At 41.8% G+C, this 10765-nt stretch overlaps 1 protein-coding gene across 1 annotated transcript; it reads right to left on the bottom strand.

The window, feature by feature from the left end:
- Positions 1-5175: 5175 nt before the first annotated feature.
- On the bottom strand, positions 5176-10526 carry LOC138978581 (G-protein coupled receptor dmsr-1-like). The gene has a single exon (XM_070351324.1). It carries the CDS (start codon positions 10276-10278, stop codon positions 9151-9153), a length of 1128 nt encoding a protein of 375 aa, XP_070207425.1. The 5' UTR covers positions 10279-10526; the 3' UTR covers positions 5176-9150.
- Between the last annotated feature and the right edge of the window lie 239 nt (positions 10527-10765).

The raw sequence follows: 10765 nt of genomic DNA, 5'->3' as shown, positions 1-10765 counted from the left end.
CTGGAAGAGACTATTGGTTGTTTCCCTTCCGTATGTCTGATTTGGCGGATGTATCTTGCCTCTTTTCACCAGTGTTAATTTGTCCAAAAGTAAGCAATGATGCTGGAAATTATAAATAGGGAGTTTTGCCGATGTTTGTTTTTATCAATACTTTTTTTTCACCGTGAGAGGGTATACTTATCAAGATGGGATTGTGTGTGTGTGTGTGTGTGTGTGTGTGTGTGTGTGTGTGTGTGTGTGTTTGTTTGTATGTGTGTGTGTGTGTGTGTGTGTGTGTGTGTGTGTGTGTGTGTGTGTGTATGTGGAAGTGTGCGCGTGTGTGTGGAAGTGTGTGTGTGGAAGTGTGATTGTGTGTGAGTGTGTGTGTGGGATTGGGTGTGTGTGTGTGTGTGTGTGTGTGTGTGTGTGTGTGTGTGTAAGACATGGTCAACGCATCATTTGTGGACAAAAAAGTTCCGACCTATTGACGCCTCAAGAAACTCATTGCTATTTATCTGAACTGGACAAGTAATCTTTTGCGAATACTTCTAGGCTGATCCCTTGTGAATACTCAGCTAGCTGAACGGTTTTGGATCATGCACAATCTCGCAACAAACCTACTTGCTCGTGCAAGTGAACTAAAAGTCAAGACAGTGTACAGAGTGGTCACATTTAACTCAACTCAACTCAACTCAACTCAACTCTCGACTCGACTCGACTCGACTCGACTCGACTCGACTCAAATTTTATTGGCTTCAGCTGGTGTTACAAAAATAAACATTGCCTGTCATTAAACAGTAATTCTGTATTTAAAAACGGACATATCTGCACTTCCAATTAATCTTTTGATGTCAGGTTTATCTTTACTAAGGGATGTACATCAAACGAAGTTGAACGAGAACGAAGATGGTACATTTTTAAGCACGGATGTTGTAACATTTGATGTTACACAACAGAACACCTTAAATATTGTGTTGATGAATAAATCACGTGAACATTAAATTCTATCAAAGGCACCTGATATCTAGATCATCACAACAACACTGAATGATGTGATACCTGCTTTTCCCCCCGCGGGTAGCTCAGGTGGTAGAGCACTGGACTTGTGATCGAAAGGTCGCTGGTTCGAATCCGGGCCGGGACGGACACGGGTCAACTTTATGTGCAACTTTACGGCTGAAATTTGATTGGCTGTTATCGGCGTAGAATAAATGTCTTTGGACGGATTTGTACCAGTCTGTGGGTTTCTTTCTTTTTCGTGAACACTTGTTAATTGTGCATGTGATATATGTGATGCTATCTAGTTATGTCTCTGTCCTGTCGTTATTTCTGAGTTTCTGTCTTTGACAGTCCCCCGTGGCGGCGATCTAGCATCGTCTGCAATTTGCCTGTATTGATTGTTCTTCTAATGATGAGTTCAGTAAGTGTCGGATTTAAGATTTCTATCAGTTTAGAAGCCTATGAAGTCGTAGGACAATCGACACAGCTGCTGATAATAATGGATTTTCTTTTTTACGAGGATGAAGGTTCAAGGCTACTGCTTTTCTTACAACGTTTCCATGCATCTACTACAGAATTATAATAAATGATCAACAAACTGAAAACAAGAGTAACAAAAAAGAAAAATAAGAACATTTAAAAGCAATCGACAGTCAAACAAAACCGTCAAGGTGATACAGACACGTGCACATAGATACAGAGACCCGCACATGCACTCATCCCCACCACCTACACACACAGGCAGAGACAGACAGAGACAGACCGACAGACCGACAGACAGACAGACAGACAGACAGACAGACAGACAGACACATACACACACACACACACACACACACACACACACACACACACACACACACACACACATTTGTCGAAACAACAAAACCAACTCCACATCTTCATCATTTATTTTGACATCCTGTTCATTTATCAGACGGCGGAAGCAGCAATGTCATTAAATCATTGATTGTGCTGCAACAAAATAAAATAAAAAATCACCTCAAAAAACACTAATCACAACAAAATTCAGGACCCTTACCATGCAATCTGTCTGACACAAACCTTACGCTCCCACCCCCCTGCCCCCACCCCGCCCTTTCTCTCGCCAAACCCAATACAGTGCCAACAACTTTGAAAAACGAAGAAGATGATATCTCTCACAGAAAAAAAAAACATTTTAAAAGTAAAGACAAACTTTGATCAGAACAATGATTGATATGGAGAAAAAAAAAGGGGGGGGGGCGGCGGAGGGGGAAGAGAGAAAGTGAAATAGGGAGAGAAAGAGGGAGAGAAAGAGGGAGAGGGAGGGAAATAGAGAGAGAGAGAGAACTCGAACTCGAAAACTTTATTACCGAGGGATGATAGCATTAGGTCCATATGGTCCTTTCTTACAGCTAGTCCCTACTATAATACACACATGAAACGAAGAACAAGTATGAAGAATAAAAAAAGAAATCAAATAAAACACAATCATGTAGGGAAAAGTATAACAAACATTAGTGTGCTTGTGGAAGCATATTATACATTTTCTCTTTTACGCACCCTCACACACACTCGCACAAATTGTACACCGACTTAGTCGTTAGAGAGGTGCTTTCGGAGCTGTCTTTTAAAAGAAGATAATGACAGACATGACCTAATATTTACAGGTAGTGAATTCCAAAGGAACGCACCAGAATAAGAAAAACTAGTTTTAAACAAATCGATGCGGGGCCTTGGCAAGGCAAGGTTATTTCGAGTGTTTGAATAATATGACGGAGATGATTTGAAGAGCTGTATAAGATATATACAAAAGCTGCTTCTTTAAGCTTAACATCCCAATACTTTTCATCTTTTCCTTTGTAGAAACAGATGGACTGGGCAGAACTAGTTTAGCAGCTCTACGCTGGAGCGATTTCAGCTTCTTCAAGTGAACTTCACTACACCCGTCCCATACTATGGAAGCATAATCAATATGGGGTTTTATGTGGGCATTGTAAAATAGTTTTCTTGTGTCTAGATTAATAATGCTTTGTAACTTTGACAAAAGAAACAGGTTTTTAGCATTTTTTTTGCAGATTCCATTGATGTGAGTCTGCCATTTGAGATTATTATCAACAGTATCAACGGTGCTCAGATACTTGCTCAATGGAGTGCTCATTTAGGGACAGACTCAGAGTCATTTCTGAAAGTTGATGTTTTTGGCGAGTGTTGATTATCATAGACTTTGTTTTATCTGGATTAATAAGCATACGATTTGCAGAACACCACTCCGAAACATCGTTTAGGCTCTGTTGCAATTTGTCTTGAATTTGTGCAGGGCTTTTCCCTGTTACATGTAAGGTAGTATCATCTGCTAACATATGACACTCAACAGATTCAGACTGTAGGTACAGGGGCAAATCATTTATATACATGCAAAATAATACAGGTCCCAAAACAGACCCCTGTGGCACTCCACATTTCACAGTGCCCTGAGAAGAGTACGTATCGTGTACGTATACAGATTGTACCCTCTCTCTAAGATAAGAGTAAAAAAAAGCGACAGTGCTAGAAGTTTTGAAATAACATTTTAATTTCTTGAGAGAGAGAGAGAGAGAGAGAGAGAGAGAGAGAGAGAGAGAGAGAGAGAGTAAGCTTATTGCGGGCAAATCAGAATAATGTTACATGTTGTAACATTTTGATCAATTAGTAATTCTGTCAGCTTTTTTTAAAACACCTTTGGGCACTCTTTTTCGACAAAAGTAATTAAAAAAAATACCAAAATGTCGTTCATTGTCATACAGTGTTTACGAAAGGTCACACATTGTTCAAAATATACAAAGGATCATAAAAACACACGAATTTTCTTCATTTCCATTAGAAGGCAACGCAGCAACGTTATCAAACCTCGTAAAATATGATGACATCTCAATTCACATTGTGACAAACACATTTCGCTGTCAGAATAAGAGACGATAATGTTCGTGGAATTACACATAATTGTGCTCGGTAGGGCTGGTTGTGCAGAGAGAGAGTCGAGAAAAACAGCAACCATCAACACACTCATAATGTTACTGACAATGTTAAAAATGAATTATGCAAGCAAAGTTCTAACCAAACTTTCTTACAGCTGCGTGCTTTGGTCAAGTCCCCGTTGATTGCTCGTGTACATTTAGTACAAATCGAGACAGCCCGTACGTCACAATATGTAATTCTTCACTCGAGGCTTTGTCGAGTATTACGTCATTCACATCGTTACGCAATGTTGTCGAGGCGTAGAGCCAGCAGTGGGAATCAATATTAACCCCTCCAATATGTTAGTGTCTGTCAATCAGTGCCAGCAGTGGGAATCAATGTTAACCCCTCCAATCTGTTAGTGTCTGTCAATCAAAGGACACTCGTGACCTAACAGCAGCCAATCACTCACTTCACGTCATGAATATTAGCAGTTTAAATGTTCTGCAGTGTGGAACTGGCGGAGGTGAAATTAAATAAACATTTTCTAACGTTAGCCCTTAGAAAGAACGCGCGTTCTGGTTAGTCTATAAACAGGAAACGCAATGCTTTCCGTGAATGTGTACACAAATGGCCGAGTGAAGTTTCGTAGCCAAGCTGCACAAGCATAGCCAATATTCGTTTTGGTGTGAAATTACAAGAAATATCTGCAAACGAGAATTACACAGAGAAAAGAGCGGTCGCTGGGTATAAAGTTAACTCTGCTTTCGATCTAGTCAACAGCTCTTGAAATAATCCTAAGGAATTGATCTGTGCACCTCTTAGCTTGGTAGAACTATGCATCTACATGCATGTATGCATATGCGGATCTAAAGTCGTACATTTCTTATCAGGACATGGATCTGTGGATGAGCGAATGCATGACAGGTCGGAATAAAGCAAGGCAGAACAAATAGACATGCATTAAATCGAAATAAGCATACACAGACAGACAGACAGGCAGACAGACAGACAGACAGACAGGCAGACAGACAGACAGACAGATAAATGTATTGACAAATACACCTAACATACATCAAACAAACAACTACACACGAACGAGCGAACGTACGCATATGCACATAAAACACAAATGCCCATGCACGCAAGCAGCCTTAAGTGAACAGACCGACAGAAAGATATACATAGAGGCAGACATACATACAGACAAAAACTCCATTCACATAAATCGAAAACAAAACACACACACACACACACACACACACACACACACACACACACTCACACACACATTGTGTCCCACTAAATGATGAAACCGGCAATGAGGAATGAATAGGCACATATTGGACTCCATGGAAATCAATTGTGCGGTTCACATGCTCATTTCATTTACACAATTAATGACATTAGAACAATTAAGCTTCGAGGTCAGCAACCAACAAGAAGTGCAGTTCACATTTATTTTAGAGATAGACATGAATTAACACATTCGAACAGAACGATAAACATCGTACTATAGGAAATGATAAGCGGGAACTAACATTTTTTTTAGCACATTGCTAACAAATAATGAATACTAGTTCAGAAGCTGTGAAAAAATATGGATAATCACAATTTTTTACTTGTTGCTGACAAATTATAGTCAAACTAACACACACACACACACACACACACACACACACACACACACACACACACACACACACACACACACACACACACACACACACACACACACACAGACCAACATCGACCATTTGCAAATCATTTAAAAGAAAGTTGACCAATATGTTTTTAGGCGTATGCTTGTGCAGAGATCCATAACAAACTTTTCAAGATCCAAAGGCCAAGCATTTCGCAAACAAGTTCACTTTCTTTCGGCACTTTTGTACGAAGTACGAAATTCACTTGAGGAACAAACTGTGAGAATAACATACAAATCCTCCCTTGTTATTCTAAAAGAAAGAAAAAAGAAAATAAAACACCAGCGTAGAATCGTCTTCATCGCGGAATGAAACGAACCCAACAATCAACATTTCACTTGAAGTCATAATACATGACAGTTATAGATATCAACAAAAGGTGGAGTACGAACGCACACATTGACTCTCTATTGTGTTTAGCTCCAGATTATAAAACAGTTTTGACCACACCGTAGAACACACTTGAAGACTCTTGTTTGAACTTACACTCCTTACCGTGCAACACTCACATATCTGTACAGGGATTGCGAGCACCCTTTTACACTTACACACACGCCAATAACCGACAGCCGTGGCTGCTTTATGTGCAGAGTTGCTTTGCCAAATTAATTTCGAATGTTGACAATTGTGATGCCTACAAAATTAATTCAACAAAAATATCCAACTCTACACAGAAATGATTGTTGATTTTTGGCATGTTCTTATCCCGTACACAAGACTGAACAAGTCCGTGGTGGTGATCATAATAGCTTACACGAAACAGAATGCTCCTTAATTGTAACTCTCCTTGATGCCATGCAATGAAGCGATCGGCAATACTTCATTCAAAGGCTTCTCGTGAAAGCAGTTCTGTTCCTCGTCTCCGATCTGGCCTGGCTTTTACTTGGGATAAAATCATCACTCTACTTGGTCTCATCCCTCTACTTGGTCTCATCCCTCTACTTGGTCTCATCCCTCTACTTGGTCTCATATGATTAGCTGAATTGTTCACAAGGGAAGGAGTGTGCCATCAAGATGCCCTTATTATATTATTATATGGCGTCACGTCTGCTGATGTATTTATTCTCCTTAGGCTCTAAGTTTTGTTACTGTCACACATAGACACACATTGATACAGGACAATATCAAAAACAGTTCCACTTCATGTGTTTTTCAGTTAAAAACATTCGTTGTCATCCTTTGATTCCTACTTCACCTATTTTAGTTCATAACTCAGTAACACATACGATTCTACAATTGTTTTGGGTAAACACATTTCGTAGAAAGTTCCAAGGCAATAATAAGTTATGTGAATTATTTGATTGTGATAGCCAAAATGTGTGTTGGTGTTTATAGATATGGTTCCCCTCTGGATATTGTATGCATTTTTGAGAGGGAATTGTTATATAGAAACGTTGTATAAAATACATGTAGAAATAGTATTGTTAATGATATAGGTATATTTAAAGTAGAAAAAAAGAAGAAAAAAGAATGGTATGATACGTATCAACACGTTTGATTTATGACTAAACTAACCGTCACAAAATCAAATTAAATTATAATTTAAATGTTCCAATAACATAGCATTGTTGTTGTTTGATTCGGAACTTTGGACTGTTGGCAGTATGTCTGTTTTTGGATTTGTACACTAATTTGTAAAGCATTAAGGGGTGTACGAAATCTACTCTACGACACCCTTTGTGTTAGCCTTTAACGTTAAATTGTAGGTATGTTCAGTTGTTGCTGTTGATGCCGTTGTTGCATCTCGTGTCTTGCATCGACTCTTTCTTTGTTTCGGAATGGGTCGAGTGTTGCTCATTTTAAAGATATAAGTGTTCATTCTTTCACACTTGGTTAAACGTTTTTGACCAGCAAAGTTTCATTGGTTTCCAACCAACGACAGCGACGCTTTGTTTTTTGGTTGTGCGCAAGCGGCCTATTCTTGGCGTGAAAAAAACCCCGAATGAATGCCTAATAACTACATTATGGCATAATTATATTATGATGACGTTTTGCAAGGTATTCACACCGGGAACATTACTGCGTAAAGGACGCCTTCTGTGAAATTCTTCGAAAAATAATATTTCTTGTTTATGTCAACCGTTTGATGCTCCAAAAAAGAAAAAAAAAAAGAAGTTGTTCTGCACGAGCTTTACTACAGTAGTGTAGAAGACCCACCACACTCGGTCTAAAGGCCTGCAGTCACACTAGACGATCTCTGGAAATAAGACTCGGGTTTTTATGGGTTCTGGAAGCGTTGCTTACCCTTGCAAGTACTGCCAGTGAAAGGTAGCTCCGATCTGTTTTTTCTGCATTGTCCGATCAATTATTTTCTTCAAAAATTATGCACATCGAAGCTGACAATTGCTGATTGCTGATGTGATCGCGTCCCTCAGTGCACATATTGCTGACCACATGTGGAGACACACCGCTCGCTCGTGATTGGCCGCCAACGTCACGTGGGCTTGTTTGCCTCAGTATTTCTAAGGTAAAGCAACTCTTCGTCGACCTATACAAACCCACCAGAGTGATTTCAGGAACTCGTTTCACTGACGTCAATAAGGATAATCAAATGATCAATGTGTCTTCCATGCACAAAAACGCACACTCCATTTGTTTCCATCGGATCAGCTGTTTTCGCCGTGAAAATCGCACTGGCATGTTTAGTTAATTCGGACAAAGGAATCCACAAAAGTGGTATTTAAAAAGAAAAAAAAGAGGAAATAGCTTTCACATTTGTTCTTGTAACGTTCACAACTAATATCGCAAGGGGAGATCAGTTGTTCATCCGACACCAGCTAATATCATATCGTACATGACATGTCAATAAGCACATGATGTGACACGTAAGACAACCAGTGTGGCACTGATCCAGGATGTTAACTTCATGTCAGCAATCATGATACTATAACGATCACCCAGGACCCCGATGACATACAGCTCCAGGGTTCATGATAACGTCATTTCCCTGACGTCTGTTGTCATCACGTTACAACAATCACGTGAACTCGCACACATTTAACACTGCAGGCCGAATGCTGGGGTTTAATGACGTCATTTCCCTGACTTCTGACGCACACCGATCACATGAACTCCCACAAATATAGCACTGGTATGTTGATGACGTCATTTCCCTCATGTCGGATGTCATTACATTTCAACAATCACACGATCTCGCACAATACTGGGGGTTTATGACGTACTTTCACTGACGTCAATTATTACCACAATCTGTAACTGCGAACTCGCACAGATATAGCACTAGGGGTGTTAATGATTTCACTTGACTGACGTCAGTCACTACCTCAACTATTTACAATGAACAGCTCACATATAGCACTAGTGTTGATAGCGACATTTGTTTTCCTGAAGCCATCACATTACAACGATCCCATGAGCTCACACAAATATAGCACACAGGGTGCAGCTGATGCGCTCACATATACACTTATGTTGATGATGATATCTCATTTTCTTAGTGTATGAAGTCATCACATTACAACCATCACACAAACTCGCACAAACACATATAGCACAAAAGGCGTGGCCGATGACGTCATTCTCATTGACATCAGTCCCCGTTACAACACGATGAGTCCATCATATTGTCTCTGAGGGCGTAGCCGTTGCCAACTCTGTCGTCCTGATCGTCGTGGTCGTCACAGTCGTCCCCGCGGTCCGCCCGGCAGTGACAGTACAGACAAAGGAACGTCTCGCGGAACTTGGTGCTCATGGAGCAGTACAGCACGAAGTTGACGGCGTTGTTGACCAAGGCCATGATGTCCATGACGTCCCCCAGGGGCAGGTAGACGGTGTTGAAGAAGCCCTCCTTGGTGGCGCTGAGCACGATCAGCACGCCCTGGGGGAACTCGGTGAGGATGAAGAGCACGATGACGGAGATGAGCATCTTGGTGGTGCGCGAGTGCTCCTTCAGCTTGGAGGCGTTGGAGAGGGAGAACTTGAGGAAGTCCCGCCGCTGGTTGATCTTGTTGCGCATCTGGTGCAGCAGCAGGGAGCCGAAGATGAACATGAGGAAGCAAGGAGCCACCTTGGCCAGGATGGCGTACTGCCACACGTTGATCAGGACCAGGGGGTCCGTGTCGTTGGCGCCCAGCTTGAGCGACTTGAGCACCCAGATGGTTTCGTTGATGTTCTCCCCGTGGTCCTCCTCCCGGGTCACGTTGACCGGGATGAGCTCGTTAGTCAAGTAATTGGGGATCATCACCAGCGTGGAGCAGCAGTACACCACCAGCACCAGATACTTGGCCTGCGAGATGCGCCGGAACCGTGCTGACGACGCCCTCGCGGGGTTGCGGATGTGAAGATACCTCACTATCGCCAGCACCACACACAACCATATGGAAATCGTGTGAGTCACTGTGGTGAGGTTGATGTGAAACAAGAGAAAGAACATCCAGCCGTAGCTGTTCTTGGCCGCCGTGCTTTTGGTGGTGGGGTGCATGCAGTAGAAGTGGAAGGCGAAGGGGACGTAGCTGAGCATGGTGATGATGTCGGACAGGGCCAGGCCGGTCAGGATCTGGTTGACCGGGGTCCGCATCTTGCGTCGCGTCAGCACCGTCACGTTGAAGGTGTTGGTGACGATGCCGGAGACGCAGACGCACAGCGACACGTAGCCGTGGTAGGCCGCGTACCAGCCGCTGAAGCTCGACAGGCTGTCTTCCGTCGCCGTCACGTTCATCGTCACCTCCTCCTCCTCCCCCCCGCATCGCACATTGTTCTCTAGGTACCTGTGGGCAAACAAGGCAGACGGTGATTAGGGCAGAATCAATTAAAACAATTGTACGATAAACTCTTCGGTTTCTTGTCCTCCTACCACACATTGTTCTCTAGGTACCTGTGGGCAGACATGACAGACAGTGATAAGGACAGAATCAATTTCTAAAAAAAAAAATAAAAAAAACAACAACAACTGTACGACAAATTCTTCGGTTTTTGTTTCTATCACACATTGTTTTCTGGGTACCCGTGGGCAGACAAGGCAGACAGTGATATGATTGGAAAAAAATCGATTCAACAGACTTGTATTATATAAACACATCAGAATTCCTTCGTTAGTTCGTCATCTCCGCAATGCACACTGTTTACTGGGTACCTGTTGGTAGACGAGACAAACCGATATTCGTGGACAACCGTAGTAATAATCAATTGAGCAGACATTCAGATAC

Source organism: Littorina saxatilis, linkage group LG10, assembly GCF_037325665.1.
Source record: "Littorina saxatilis isolate snail1 linkage group LG10, US_GU_Lsax_2.0, whole genome shotgun sequence".
Lineage (NCBI taxonomy): Eukaryota > Metazoa > Mollusca > Gastropoda > Littorinimorpha > Littorinidae > Littorina > Littorina saxatilis.
The sequence above is the reverse complement of the archived record's forward strand: the minus strand, read 5'-3'. Positions and strand labels throughout refer to the sequence as shown.